Source organism: Phalangium opilio, unplaced genomic scaffold (assembly GCF_054372755.1).
Source record: "Phalangium opilio isolate 3A_F unplaced genomic scaffold, DU_Popi_V2 ptg000070l_1, whole genome shotgun sequence".
Classification (NCBI taxonomy): Eukaryota; Metazoa; Arthropoda; class Arachnida; order Opiliones; family Phalangiidae; genus Phalangium; species Phalangium opilio.
The window spans coordinates 13531313-13547331 of record NW_028324182.1 but is presented as its reverse complement, the minus strand read 5'-3'; the positions used below and the strand labels follow the sequence as shown (position 1 = coordinate 13547331).

The window sequence follows — 16019 nt, the reverse complement described above, 5'->3', positions numbered from 1 at the left end:
AAGAATGCGTTCATTTTATTTTTTTCTTTTACTTATGGTGTAGTTCAAGCTGGCACAGATTTAATGCTAATGACCTAAAGTTAATGAGATGCAGCATAGTAGACATCCCAAGGCAGAGAATGTCTGTATCGATACAAAATTGATTCCCTAAAGACCCAGTTAAGCTTACACTTCATGGAAGCGGTTTAAGAATAATTTATATTCCAATTTCCAGTCTCAAGAAAACTAACTCCTGGGGATATGAGTATACGGTTTTGATTTACAAAGGCAAAGTTAAACTCAGCTTCAACATTTTAAGGCATGATAAAAGATTTTTGAGTCTTATGTTTGGTGGAATATGTTAAGCCTAATTTCACTCGTTTCGAAGAATTTTATAATTTTTTAAGCCTAATTTTACTGCTTTCAAGAAATTAGTAGAAGTTAAGCCTAATTCTATAGTTGGCGAGGGTTTTGTAGAGATCTTAATGCCTAATTTCAATGATTCGAATGATTATTATTTAGTTTTTAAGCCTAAATTCAACAATACGTTTCCAAGGATTTCTATTATTTTTAAGCCTATTTTCTTTTATTAGTTCTTAAGCCTAATTTCAATATTTTCAAGGACTTTGATAAAAACGTGTACTGCGTATCTCCCTTTAAAGATACAACTTCTATCTGAAGGGGCGGTAACCTTACGAATTATATCACAAAAAAAAGAACTTCGCGACATTTAAAGGTCGATTAAGATTAATACGATTTCCTTTTAAATTCTAACCAGGAAAAATAAAAAAAGAGTTATGACTTATTCTACGGTGTTATTATTAAATATGATAAATCAGATTTTATGATATAAAAATGATTTTATCTGAAAGGAACGATTTCTAGAAACGTAACGTTAATTTCTTTCTATAATTTCCGTCGTTCGTTCGTTCAGTTTAAAAAAAGGTAATGGAGTGGAAGGCAGGGAGTAAGTAAGAAATAGGCTTAATAACCTCATTACGCGTATGTTCCTCTTACATCTTTCCTTACCTCTAAGACAGTGAATGGGAGTGTAAATCCCAGAAATCGAAAATAGCTTACATATCTTTCCCAAATGGGAGATAGTAACTCGAATTCCGTTAATGACCTAGCAAAGGAAATTTAAGCCAAGCTAAATGGCTGAAAGGGGGGTTCATAATTTTCCCATTTATACCGCGGAATCCCCCCTCTTAGTATGTGCAAAAATTATCCCCACTCGCCGCTTGTACGTTGCAGAGATATAACTAAGACGAAAAAAAAATTAAAAGAAAAAAAAAAAGATTCGTAATTGTCCTTCAGTCTCAGAGTTCCTCCCAAAAATTGATGATGGTTGACTTCCCGTTTTTTCGGACCAATTTTCATATAATCATTTTGCTATAGCTATATCTCTCTGTAGTATAAAGGCGTTGCAAATTCGTGTGGTTTTTATACGTAATATATAAGTTATATACTCTCTTACTTACCAAAGGAGACCCCTCCCCAAAATACGTAGATGATATTAGTTGAAAAATTTTCTTTTTCTTTTCGAGGTTATGTTCTGATGGTAGAAACAGATAGAGAAAAATGCTCTTAAAATCGTGCATGTTGGGAGGGTGTCTATCTCACATTCTTTAATTTCTAGTTTCTACCGCTATATCAACTCCGCCCTGAGTTTCAACCAATGGGATATTCGGGATACTCGGGAATCGAGGTGCAATTAAATTTGTCTCTTGATGATTTGAGAAAGATTTTCGCCCACCATTATTTCGGGTCGGGTCAAACGCGTACTATTATATAGAGTTACATCCCAGTTATTAGAGATCCCTAAGAAGGAAATATGGCAGATGGTTCGTTCTCCTTTTTTCAAATGTCTCCTATCCTAAGGAAATAAATCCGGCGACGATTTGGGATTGGAACAATTAAATTGATCAACGATAATTATTTTATTTTTTTTTTCTCCCCACCCCTTAGGCCATTTTGGGGGTATTTTTATCTCGTCTGTCAAGTGAAGGTAAAACTTTCGAAGGTTTTTATTGAGAGACGTCATACGTGTATTTTCAGCGATGATTTGATCGATTTCTATGATTATTTTCATTTAATTAAAAGGTATTTTTACGCATATGACTTGACGAAAAACTATTTTCAAAACTCGAGGAGTGATCTCGAGGTCAAAGGTTACCCCATACCTGGTGAAATTAAACAGACGTCTCAATATCAACACACAATTCCCCAGAATTGCATTTTGTAGTTGCTTAAACAAAAGCTGTTTTCGAATAAATACAACTTGTTGTTGTGAGCTAAAATTATGTTTATAAATATGTTTCAATTATAAATATTAATTATTTTTAATTATAATATTGGGAGTTCATTTAAGAATTCAAATAATTGTTCCCGAATAAAATGTTTTGCTCTAGGCCTAATTCCGGTGTTGAGAGGGTGAAACACTTCTACAGGGGCTATATACACAAAACCTTAGATAACCAAACCCTGTAAGTTGGCCTTCCAGCATAATAACAAGACGAAAATATATTTTTAATCACTTTCAATTTCCCTTTAATTGGAGAGATAGCTTGGTATATATACATAGATAGCGGCGTGGAGGGTGACGCTACCGCTAATATTAATGAAGCTTTAAAAAGTCGTGACTTAGGCGTGCAGTTTTTTATCTTTGGCCTAAAAAAAGGGTCTGCATCTACATCTACATGTATACCTACCTATACATCCTTAACATATTTACCGTATAAATCATTTAAGAGAGAATTTTCTCTCTCTCTCTCTCTTTTTAAACACCAGTCGTAATTATTAGGCCCGACTCTTCTCGCATTTATTAAAATCTAGGTATATAAGACTATGGCATCGAGGCTTATTTTACCGTAGAACTTAATGAAATCAAAGGCTTAGCGGTGCTATTACCTAATAAACATTCCCGTACGTATTATAAGGGATAATAATCGCCACCCCCCTCGTGAGAAAAGATAATAATTCGATAGATAATGGGGTAGGTAATTTCGTAAGACGCCTTTTCATATTTTTTTAAAAAATTATTTTGTACGCCGAAATATTTTTCTGCGGATATTAAATATCGTGAAATATTTTCCCTTCAAGTGATACTTAAGTAATAGGTAACAATTAGAAGAATCAGATATTTTTATACTAGCTTAATATTATTAAAGTACCCCTTTAAATGGAGGGAGGAGAGAGAGAGAAAGAGGATGTTTTCGGAGAAAATTATGATTGAGTATCCATGTTGTGTCTTAAAGAGAGCTAAATTGCTCTTAAAATTTAACTAGCTTTCATATTTTTAAATTTTTTAGTCAAAAAAATATTTAGAGCGAGTGCACTGCTGCATGCTGGTGCAATCTGGTTGGCATAGCAAGGCCTACGCGTGGATTTTTATTTATAAACTGTTTAAAATTGATCGAGGAGTCTCCAATTACAGAGATTTCTTTCTAATAATGAAAAGGTTTAGGAGCCTATTTTTGACGGATAGGAGACGTTGCGCCTAAAGAGACTTGACGTGCAACTAAGTTTTGATTAAATACTTAATGTTCTTAACCTTAGATATAAAAAACCCCGGTGTTTTTAGCATGGGTTACGGCAGAGGTTAGTTAGATTATGAAAAAGATTAAACACATTTTGCGTTGTGGGTTGAGATATAATTTACCATAAACCTGTGATACTGTCCATAAGGATATCCTGATTTAAAAGGGGTAAAGGTCATCTCGTGGCAACGACTTCTTTTTCAAACCTCTCACAATACAAAAATAATTTAATAACTTAGGTTTAATAACAAAAATTAAAAATCACATCATGAATAAAAATATCTTTTTATAATGGAAAACAATGGGCTATTTTCTTTCAAACATTTCCCACGACTCACCCATCAACATATTTTTTTAACCTTATAAACCTCCCCTTAAAATCAGTGTTTCATTTTTTTAGAAAAACAGTTCAAGGTTACCGAAAACTACCTATTATAGGACCTTGTTTACCTTTTGCACCCTTATTTGTAAGTCAAGTTTACCCTTGGCAGGAACCAACAAAAAAAGGGAACCATACCCTGGGCTATATAACAAGAGGGGTCAAAAGGTCATTTTGGTGGTGCACTAGGTATACCCCTTCAAACTGAAAAGAGCCACCATTATGCCCCCTTTAAAATATAACGCAAAAAAAACTATAAAGTTATGGCGCTATTACACCTTCACACAACGGTTGCTTCAGGCGCAGAAAGAAAAAGCCCATCGTGTGAAGTTACGACATGGTTCGGTAATTTTGCCCAAGAGCCTGATGAAGTCAGTTATACCTTTATGGTGAGAGGGTTGGAGCTGAAACCTCCATTCCTATAACGTTGCAGTTTGTACCCCCATCTACAAGCAAGAAGGGGGAGAGATAATGCGTTCAGTGCGATTGACCATTTAAATCGGTTTATGAAACCGCCTGAACACCGCATTAGTGTTTTCTAGTCAAACTAGAAATACCTTAGACTGTGTATCCATACTTCATCTCACTCTCTACATTCTAATATTTACTTCAAGTACATGGATTTCTGGTTAGGGTTACGATGGTGCAGATATTTTTTGGCCTTTGATAAACGCGTAACTTTGGGAAACCCGTGATTTTTATGGGTGTTATAAAATATAGCGGCTATGGAAAGAAAAAAAATATAAAATATAGAAGAAAACAATAGCTTAGGGCTCTACCTCTAACGTTTTCTTGGTCAGGGCATCCTGAAACGCCCATAGTATAAGTGGTTCCCGAATCAGCCACCAACATACCATCTGTAGGATTATAAACGGGCTAAATAACATGAATTTATTCTCACATGATTCACTTTTGTGGCAAACCTCCGCTCCAGAACCCTCTAATATAACATTTTTCAATAAAATTGCCAATGTTGCTACCTTATACCACTCCCTTTTCAATTCATAAAGGTTATTTTAGATGAAATACAAACATCAATTAGATTAAGGTGAAAATCTTTACACAAATAAAATCAAGATTTCAATTGGTTTAAAACAAAATTTCGTATTTATAAATTATATGTCCAAATCTAATCCAACCAATTCCAGCAAAAACTATAAACGTCGGAAACAATTTCCAAAATTGCCTAACCAACCCAAACACGTGGTTCGAAACATATCGAGCTATTATAATGGGAAGGACCCAAAAAAACTTGGGTTATACAAATCGAAAATTACCCCTCCTGTAAAAACTAAGGGGAATCCACGACACGATCAGCAATTTAAAAAAAATATAACCAATGATCATCCACTATTAAAGATAGAGTATAAAAATCGTGGAAGTTATATAATCACACCGCGGCTCGAATAAGGAGGATATGGTGAAGAATTTGATCAATTCAAACACGAGTATTGAATTTCAACCCAAATATTAAGAGTTAACGTCTGGAGAGGGATGCAATATCCTACATTCATACAGATTGCGAATAAATTCGTGAAATTGTACGAAGCATGTGTTTTCATATAACATTATATTTTTGGGGGGAGATAGATTACAGCATCCAGTTAGGCCTAAGCAAAAATTGCGAACCCAATTTTTTTTTTTAGCCTAAATATCTGTGTGAAGCTTTTCCACGAGACGTGGAGTATATAGCTAGTTTCGCGCAAGCCACAATTAATGTAATTATAAAGTAGCCCTAGAAGGACTTCTATAGCAAGCCAGAGAGAGAGAGAGCCAAAAGTTTTCCTCTTCCAGCATCATCTCCCTCTCTTCTGTTCGCAGCAGAAAGTGACAGCTTCGGAGCAGATAAATTTATAGCGGGCGGGGATGGAGAGATATTTCGGCTCCGGATTGCCCCCCTCCCCTTTCAGGGCCACCCTCTTGATCCTCATAGATCCGAGAGAGTAAGAGAGAGAGAGAGAAAGAAAGAGAGAGGAGAGAGAGTAAGGGAGTCGGAATGGGCATTTTTGGGAGTTGGAAGTTACCCCGCGAGATGCAGCATCCCTTTTCATCCCTAGAGTCGTGATTCACCCTGCCCCTTCTCTATCCGAGAGAGAGTGAGAGAGAGAGAGCGAGCCAAGCCAAGATCGAGGACCCCGCCCCTATCGAAGAGCTGCCCGGAACGCTTCTCCTCCCCAAGAAGAACATGACGCTTAAAAATCTAGCTGATTTTTTTCCTGTGCAGGATCTAAAGAGAACCTTTTTTTTATTATTATTCTTCCCTCTCTACTCTACCTCAATTTAATATCCACCAACGAGTAGATTTTTTTTCTTCTTTTCTATATACTCTTCGTTTAATTATATTAAAAACTTACGAGGCCTAAGGGGTTTTTTCACTCCGGCTTTCTGTTCATAAAAGGTATACATATTCGTCGATACGCGTGATTCAATTTAATTTCGATTAAATTAAAACAAGGATTAAGGATAATGATAAATTAAAAGTTTAGTTTCTAGGGGTGGATTTCTTACAGTATTTGCAAGGACCGATATATTGAGACCCCATTAATTGCCTAAAAAAAAGAAAATAACTTCAATAAATAAATTTGTGAAATTTATTTGAGACGATTGAAAAGCATTTACAAACTGTAGAAATGTTATAGCTGTAGAACTCCGGTGTTTAGGGTAAAAGAGAGGCACATGAGAAAAGTTTATATTATTTACCCCACTTAACGTAACTCTCGTTAAATTTTATAAAACTTTGCAGACGATGCTATAGAAGATAACAGACCCAAAAAAATGATTGGAATGGATATAATATGATTATCCAATTTCTTCTAAAACATTCTCTGGGGTAAAAGATATATGGAAAGGTCAAATATTCGGGGTTAAATTCAGCCGCAGAAGCCAGGGCAATAATTTACAGCTCCTTGTGTAGATTTTTTTAAACTTTCTTTTTTTCTTCAAATACCAAGTATTTGTAGTTGCAATAGATGCAGGAGGAGGATACCTATAGGGGCGAAAAGGTATTTTTTCTTTTAACGTTTGAGTGTAATTTATCGTAATGACGATAAAGTCGGCATTTTCTTTTTGAAGCTCGAATAGGGGAGGAGTTGTGGACATGCCCATACCGGACCTTCGCTAAGTTTCAGTGTAAAAAAAAAAATTGGAGATTTTTATTAGTGATATCAAAAAACGGCCCCTTCATACTTACTAAAGGCATATTAAGAAAAAAAGAAATAAGTTTAAAGTGCACGTTTCTTAATCAAAACCAATAAATATAAATTAAGGTTTAAGTCTTACGAGAGGGGAAAACCAAATACTTAAACGTATTTAAACTAATTTACTGATAAAACTATTGGAAGATCAGATTGTCTTCTAACCCAATTAATACTATAACATATAAATAATTAACTCCACGTTAATTTCGACTTAATTATTACACACACCTCATTCTCAAAGACAAAGGCTAAAACCAGTTCTTTAAAATAAATAAGTCACTTCAGAAAACGGATACTGAGAGGGTCCCTCCAATTTTCACACTATAAATATATATAGGCTTATCCTAGATAGATAAATCTCCCCGCTGTTTATTAAATGAAGCGTGTCCGCTTTTCCTACATTAACCCCTAGCTGATGGTGTCTCCTCCTTCCTTGTCTTGTTCCGATCAAAAGAAACAAGCGAACGGGCAACCTCAATAGAGAACGAAGTGCTCACCATCGACACAAAAGCATGAACTACCATCGTTACACCACGGGCGCACTATATACTCGAAAAAGACGAATGGGAATCTAATGTAAGTTTCGTACGTCGAAACAACCACGAGGGTGTGTGAGAGAGAGTGAGGAGAAGAGGAAGGATGGAGTAAGGAAGTCCGGGAGCACTCCATCCTCCTTGATCCCTACTAAGATGCCATACGCGTAAAACTATTCTAACATCATTTACTACAACGACTATACCTACTAATGAGAAAATTTTGAAATATACAGTATAAAATTTTATATTTATTATTTAAGTGGAGAAACTTTATTTTGAACTTAATTACGGGCCTGTCCCAGACTCCCATATAGTTAACGCGGCGTTTCTCGCAAAAATAAATTCAGCTGGAGAATTAAACTAAAATAATAGTTTCTCAATAGTTTAAGACGTATATCCAGGATGGAGTATAGGCCTTAACTAATTATATTGTGGGAAATTTAGGATTATAATCCTTGTTTTCTATAATTAATTACCTTACAATCAAACGGTAATTATGAAGCGTGCGTTTTCCAAGAGGTTTTAGACGCGTGTATGTATTTAATTTCGGGAGGAGTTTCTATTTATACCATTCCTACATTCGAGGAATGATTAGTAATTAAATAACACTTGTAAGGCGTGGAAACAAACAGCCGGTATAACACCTTAAGTTTAATTCATCATCTATCCACGAACACTTTTCACGTATAAGTTGGAATAAGTTTGGAAGTGGGACGCGGAAGAGAGGAGGCGTAGAAAGAGATTAAAATCAATAAGTACAACAGGAAAAGATGGGTGGGATGAGTAAAAAGGGTTAATACCTTACATAAGTTTCGTACGGTATATACCTAGATCGAATTTAGCGCGAACGGCCGGACGCCTAGACGCTTAAATTGGTTCCGGGAGATGTTGAAAACCGCCTGCATGGGAAGAGGCTGGGGATTGGGATGAGAAGAGGAGGTAGCGCAAGAGGAATAGAGAGAGAGAGAGAGAGAGAGAGAGAGAGAGAGAGAGAGAGAGAGAGAGAGAATGCGGGAAAGGAGTAGATGGTGAGAAACTACAACACCTGTGTACCAATTTAAGGTCCCCAAAAATGTCGATGGCCAGCAATCATTTTCAGAAAGGTGCTTCAAGGAGGAGTTTCCCTCCCGGGATGGAGAAAATAGAAAAAATAAGGAAAGAAAACCGTTTTGTAGAGAGAGAGTGAGAAAGATTCGTCCCCCATCCACCGTTCATCCCTCCGTCGAAGAAAGAGAAAAGATAAAAAGAAGACTCATTTGCCAACGAGAAAATAACGATGATGGTTTTTCGGGGAAGACCAAGAGCAGTGGGACGAGCGAAGGAAGAGGAGAGGAGAGACGGAGGTGGCAAAAATTCCAGAAAATATTTCTCGTCCCTTTTCCGCGCCTTGAATCCAATCGTTTTGTGTGAAGGAAATGGGGAAGGTGGAGAAGGAATAGATGGCTGAGGTGAGGAAATAAAGAGGAAAGGAAAAAAAAAATCCGATATTTCATTTTTTTTTCTACGGGCATTCGCTGCCATTTGTCGATCTAAACCCACCACCACCTTTCTCACTCTTTCTTTGGACAACTTGGAAGAATTTTTTTTGTCTACGCTCTGAAAAAGGCGGAAGACGAAAGTAATTTTGGGATGGTCAAGGAATGTTTTCCGAAATTATAGACTTACCTAGAATGTATGGAAAAACTAGACAATTTTGGTCTATTGTATATAGTCAAAAGTAATGTTTAGATAGACCTAAATTGTTTACAGTGAAATATGTATGCCTAAATATTCCGAATCTATCAAAGACCTAATATTCAATTTTCTTTTTTTTTATATAATTAGGGTAAACAAACTGTATGAAATAAAAAAAATGTTATTTCCGTTTCAAAAATCTTTTTGAGGGTAAAAAAATATAATAAAATCGAGATATGAAAAGAATCGATTATGATTGGTGATGGAACGCGCCTAACTAAGACCGATGTCAATCGTCAGAACCAAGTAAAGGTTACGGTAAGATGAATACCGGACGGAGGTCTTCAGAACCTCCGCTGAATTATGGGTAAAAAGGTACTGCAATGAAAACGAAAATTCGGTGGTGGTTGTTTTTGCAGAGTTTTTTTTTGTGCGTGTAGGTAAAAAAATAACTTTCAAAAAACTTTGATGGAACGACTTGGCCCGAATCTAATAAAGTTACAATGCAAAGTTAGCCGAGCGAAACCGCACCGTACCGAGTTATGTTGAATTTAAAATTTTTCCTTTCATTTCAACTTATAATACACCACATATAACAAAATTCACGCCAAAAATATTGGGTCCAAAAACACGAAATTGGAAAAAAAAATAAAATTCTATAGTACCGGTATTCTACTCTAGGCGAGAGAGTTAAAAACTATGGAACAATAGCTAATAACATTCCAACATAAGCTAAAGGTAATTTTTTGGTCAAATACTCGACGGGGTTTAGTGATGCGAAGATTTTTGAAGAAGAAGAAGAGGAATTATGGCCTGACGCGCGATCAAAGAAATATATATATAAATTTTATGAACTTTTCTATTCAATAAAGGCAAAGGTGGTGGTCGTAATTCGTAAATACACGCTTACACTTTTAATATAAATTATTTTTGTTCAACAATTGTCAGTTAATTTCAAATCTGACGTTGTCGTTTACGACTCCCCTTGGTAGACAAAAATTAAATAATAATATTTTTTAATAAGTAGTATGAGGTAGTAGATGTAAAAAGAATCCGCCTATTATTTGAAAAGTAGTTATTTCGCGAGAGACGCCGTATCTCCTCGGTATGCGCGGTGAAATCACGCAATTCATTTATATAGGTCCCTTAGTGCTCGCTCGGGAGTCAGGTAAAAAAGATTTATATATAAGTCATCAGACTGCCGTATGCCGCATGCAGCGTGGATGGCCATAGATCCGGGTTCATCTAGAGCTACTAATTAGCCAATCAAACCATCCAATTTTCCAAAATACTCCGTTGCACGCGGAGTATATATTAAAATAGAGGAATGGCATCACTCTTAACCGCGTTATAAAAGGAAATAGGGGAAATAACATTAGGTGCCATCTCTCAAAAGATTAAATTTGAAAAATAATAAATTACTATAAGGGAGTATTCCCCCATCCCCGCCCAATTAAAAAAGGCCACTTACTCCCAATTATACTTAAAAGTCAAGTGATCGTATATACGTAATTTCCAATGGTCCCTCGATATGGAATGACCCAGCTATAGGCAAGTGGAAATCCGGAATGGAATTCTTGGACCAAGCTTGGAATGCTTGAACTCTAGTGTATGAGCCCAAGCAATCCAATGATATATTATGTGTTAAATGCACTGGGGTCAAGAAAATTATTTTAAAAAATAGCTTGTAAATAAAATTTTGAAATAGACTAGCTATATTTTAGCAAACTATATTGTCAACAATATAAAAAGCAACTGAGGTTTTGTTTTCTCCAAATTGTCATAAAATAACAACATTAAGAAAGATTAATATATCGTGCCGCTAGCTAACCATCGTTGTAAGGACTTTATTTTCTTTGACAACGAGGAACAGCGTGCGACCATATATCTAAGTTTGTGCTAATACAGGGGAAGGTAGGAAGAAATGTATAAAGGGTAACGATGACATTAAGCGTATTTCTCATTCCTGCCTTCCGTTTCTACTGGTTCCGCGTCACTGGACAAACCATAGTTAGACTTAATTATCCGTAGTCGACGCTGGCATGGTAGAAGCTCATTTGCGAGAGGAGAAACGCGGTGGTATTCGTAGCGGGGGAAAAGAGAAGGACACATTAAGGGCATAAATGTGTCTCGTCCCGAAGCAACGCGAAAGACCCACACCCTACTCCATACTTCCTCCCTTCCCCTTTTCGAATGATAATGCAGCCTTATTAAAGGCGATTATCAGTTATGAAGAGAGCCGCGCTCGCGGTCCAAGTGCATATACCGACCGCGTGCATGCCAAGGGAGGCGGAGGGTCATCCTTACGGCGCCAAAGTAGGCGGCCGACTTGAGAAGGTTGTCTCCCGAACGACAGAGGGAACACCCCTCTCGCAACCCCCCTCCCTCCCATTGCCATCCTCGAGCTAGCAAAAGGGATGTCCACCCGGGTTCCTTCATTATGTAATACGCGGCACACACTAATTAGATACAAGCTGCCAGGGTAAGTAAGGCTCACCTCTTCAGGCGTCTTTTCAAAAGGAGGAATTTTAAGAAAAATCACGTAACCAAAATGAAGGCCTAAGTACGCGGTTTCAAATGAAGATCAAGAACGAACGCTCATTCTCACACTAACTTAACTCTGATTCCGGGAATTTTTAAGTTTAATGATGCCACTTACCTTCAGCCGATCCTGTTCCTTCTTCATTGGGGTTAGGAGAAGTCGAGGGTCCATTGGGTGTCGTTGGTCCAGCAGTTGGTGGTCTGCTCCCCGTTCCGGTTACGGACCCTACTGGACCACCACCTTCGCTACCCCCGGCTGGACCTTCCCTAGATGAGGAACCAGCGTCGTCGGAACCGCTACCTGGTCCCAAGTGATTGTCCGGAGAATTGGACGTGCCACGAAAATGAGTCAAGTTCAAACCCTGCGTGTCGCGACTGTCCACTTTATCGTAACCGTACCAGCCCAGTATCTCGTTCATTGTCGTCTCGGCGTAGTCCTAATTGACAAAATTTAAACAAAACAAAAAACCCATTAGGAGAATGTTCCGTTGCGTAATGAACAAATAATTACTAAGCAAGATATTAACAGGAAACGACCAATTATGATAAGGATTTTTTTATCCCTACTCTCTCAAAAGCTTACTTCGATGTCTCCGCACCTCCAATTGAAAATAAACTTATTTTTTTAGCCTCAAAATAAGCTAGATATCCATGAACTGTGGTGTAAAAGGTTTCACAGCAAGTTACGAACATTACTTCCGCTTTTAGATATAAACTGTTTGACTCTTTCTCGTCCATGATTCTTCACACAAATCTCCGTCATTCCCTATAATCTACCACTTTCTTCTCAATCCCAAGGGTTAAACCCTCCCAAAACTGAAGCAAGCAAAGAAGGGTACATTGCAGGAAGGATCTTCTAACAAGTTAAATTCCTACAGAAAAAACGAGAAGACAAAAAATCCTCCCTATCCCTAGGTTCTATCTTGCTCTTCATCTCTTTACACAGTCTCCCATCCCAGTAAAAAAGTCGAGGAGGTCTACCATATTATTTTATCCCAAGAGAAAGCGAAACGTTGAAGCATGGTGGAGCAAAAAGAGACTCAAGTAGGAGGAAAAAATGAGCATTTTCAGTTCACACCCTCGATCCGGATAAAAAAAAACCTTACGAAATCCATAAAGAAAAATATACCATACGCCTAAGTCTATTTCTTTTCTTTGTTAGACCCCTTATCCTGGAACCTAGAACGGAATATGGGGGTCCATGATGGACATAACACTCTCAGGGCCCAACAGCGCACTACTCATAATTTAAAATCAATAAATAATCACTTTTCTCGGCAGATTCACTCTCACCCCCGCGGCATTCCCAATATTATTTTATAGGTTTCTCGATCTCAAGGGCCAGTATGGTTATAAAAAATCGAGGACTGTTTTTTGGGGGTACATGGGCAAAAGAAAAAAACATCATTCCGCATCTTCCCTATAGTTCACACCCTGCAGCAGTGTTCTGTAGAACGTTGTAATAATTATAACAGCCATTGCCGCGTTGCCCTAAAGGTTGCTCTAGAGTTCACCAGTGAGGGGGATGAAGGAGATCTTGGCCCGAGCTACGATATAGAAAATTCGCTCTTGTCAATTGTAAGGCTCGTAAAAGCGCGCGATAACGATCATTACACAACTCGGAAATCGGTAGAATGACCCCCTCCCCCTTCTTTAATCCACGATCTAAGGACCAAACACGTCGGACCGGACAATTCGGTGAAATCACCAGAGCGCGGGGGAACGGAGAAAAAAAAAGAAGGGGGGATTTGAACTGGATCGCTGGCCATGGGCGTGTTCACCCATATTTCACGGACAACCAAGAGCTGTCGCCCGAGAACCTTAGCAATGGTCATCACCCTTAGTGGCCGAAGTGAGGGAGGCGGAAGATCCGTAAAAAAATATCTACTCCGGGACATAACTATAGAGTGTCCGAGAAGGTACTCGCCGCGCGCTATCTGCTCGAGGAAGTCCAGTTCGAGATAAAAAAGAAAATGAAAAAGCGAAGACTAAGGGGGTTTGGAAAGGCATTCTTTTAGGAGAACCCGGTATATAATTGGAAATGGACAACGCGTATTCAATGATATAGTTCTAAGAAGACTCATTTTTCTTTTGGAAAATGGAACTCAAACTCCTCCTACGTTCTCCTTCGCAAAAGTTCATGAGAAAGAGATGGTTGGAAAAAAATAACCAAGTGACGCGATAACTGTCTATTTTTAAACCCCGAAATTAGGAGTGACAAGTCCTGGAAATAAGACAGACGTATAGGCCAACGGGACACACTAGAAGTCACAGAGTACTTCATTATTAAAGGCTTCTGTTATGAGGTATGTCTTGAGCCGAGAGAAACGGAAACGTTTCAATTTCAATCTCCAGTAGGCCTAGTAGACTAAAACGTGAAAAAATATTATAACCACTAATAGACCCTTCTAATTCCTATCGCTCTTATAAAGGTGACACTAGCCCTAGAGAAAACTGCATAAAACGAACGCCTTTAGAAATGTTCCAACCGCTTAGCACCGCCGTATAACTCGGCAGCCGAGTACCAGGGGAATTGAGGGGCTAAAACTTATAACCAAATTTCTCATCTTCCGCACCGCGGTTTTTATTAACGTAGACAAAGTAACTCGGGTGTTTCAGAAGGAAGTAGAAGGAAAAATCACGACGCTTCCTCTTTGGGTAAATCGTTTTCAGATTTCCATCCCGCGCATTATTGAACGAGAGCAGAAGAGAAAGGGAGAGTAGAGAGCCCCAAGAGAGAGAGAGAGGAGAAAACAGAAAATGAGTTTTGCCTGGCGCAGGCCAGCATCCTTAGCCTAAACTATTATAAGGTCGCGGATGGAGGAAACTGGCGGAGAACCTACAACCAAGAGAGGAAATGCAAAGGGGAAAGAGATCGTCAATCACTATATGGCAAGACGTCAGACATCCTGTCTCAATGGGAATATTCAACACGTGGGAACGTTTAATATTGGTATACTCAAAGTGGTTCAATATTGCAATCTCCGATAGGGATGAGACTTACGCAACCTCAAAAATGTCAACGATTCGTTACGGCAACCTGATTGTTATATATATATATATATATATATATATATATATATATATATATATATATATATATATATATATATATATAAGAAAACGCATTACGAATTGAATTCCATGTGGAGTATAGTAACATCCCACCACGATAAAAATTCATATTTTTCATAATTAAAAAGCAAGGATGGTAGATACATACTAGGTATCGAAGTATTTCATAGCCATGATTAAAGACTAAAAATATAATACTTTCTCATCCAGGGTACGCTGTATCATTGTTAATTAAAATAAACGAAATATTATGTAAAAACATTTTCTATTTCGGCATTAACAATAGTTTTAAAAGCTCCCGCCGTGAAGCTAGACGACCCGGCCTTAGTTGTATAATATGAGAAAAATTCGCCTCGCGCTATATTACTCGGGCCTATTGTGTCAGATTGTAGTTCGGACAATGTTACTTCCCATCACTACAAAGCTATATAGACTTCGGAATGCCGTAGCGGTATAGTATAGGGACGAAAAGGGGGTAAACTAATGATTAATGACTTTCATTTAAGAACCCCGCGGAGAGTTTTATGAGTTACGTATACGTATGGTACTAGTAAAAGTAGTACTAAGTACCGCGCATGTCCATACATATAACCATAAGTTTATAAGATATGTTTTTCATAAGTTTGTCACTGGTTACAAACTGGAGCTTGTCATGACGTGAGTGAGGTAGGTCTTAGATTCGAGGTAAAGCGACGCCTGGTGAGTCGCTGTCAAAGGCTTAGTACAGACTAAATAGGACCTAGATGGACTGCAATTTTTACCGAGTGTAGTCTGCAATTCTCCCTTGTCGTTCTAGAACTAGCTATCAGTAAGTCTCTAGCATTACGAAGCATAGGAAGTGTCATGCTTATAGAACATATCTTATAAATTTACGATCCCAAAAGTGAAAACCCCTTGTCCCAGTGCATGGACAAAAGTTGAATCATAATGTAGGGATACCCTACAAGAGAGATCGTGGCATGCATTAAAGCATAATTGCGCCTATAATGAAGATTCCCCTGAACATTGCAATTTCCCCTGCATTATTATTCGTCTTTGACTAAGATACTCTGAAATATAACCCGCAGTATAATCCTAATAACATCTTTAAACATTTCCC

At 37.8% G+C, this 16019-nt stretch overlaps 1 protein-coding gene across 4 annotated transcripts in view; it reads right to left on the bottom strand.

Annotated features, from left to right (window-relative positions):
• Nucleotides 1-16019, bottom strand: part of Sobp (Sine oculis-binding protein) — a 47006-nt gene that overhangs the window by 13167 nt on the left and 17820 nt on the right. For all 4 annotated transcript variants that reach the window (XM_089843301.1, XM_089843303.1, XM_089843302.1 and 1 more), the window contains exon 2: nt 11964-12282. In XM_089843301.1, coding sequence (XP_089699427.1) covers nt 11964-12282 — 319 coding nt within the window. The remainder of the gene's footprint in view (nt 1-11963; nt 12283-16019) is intronic.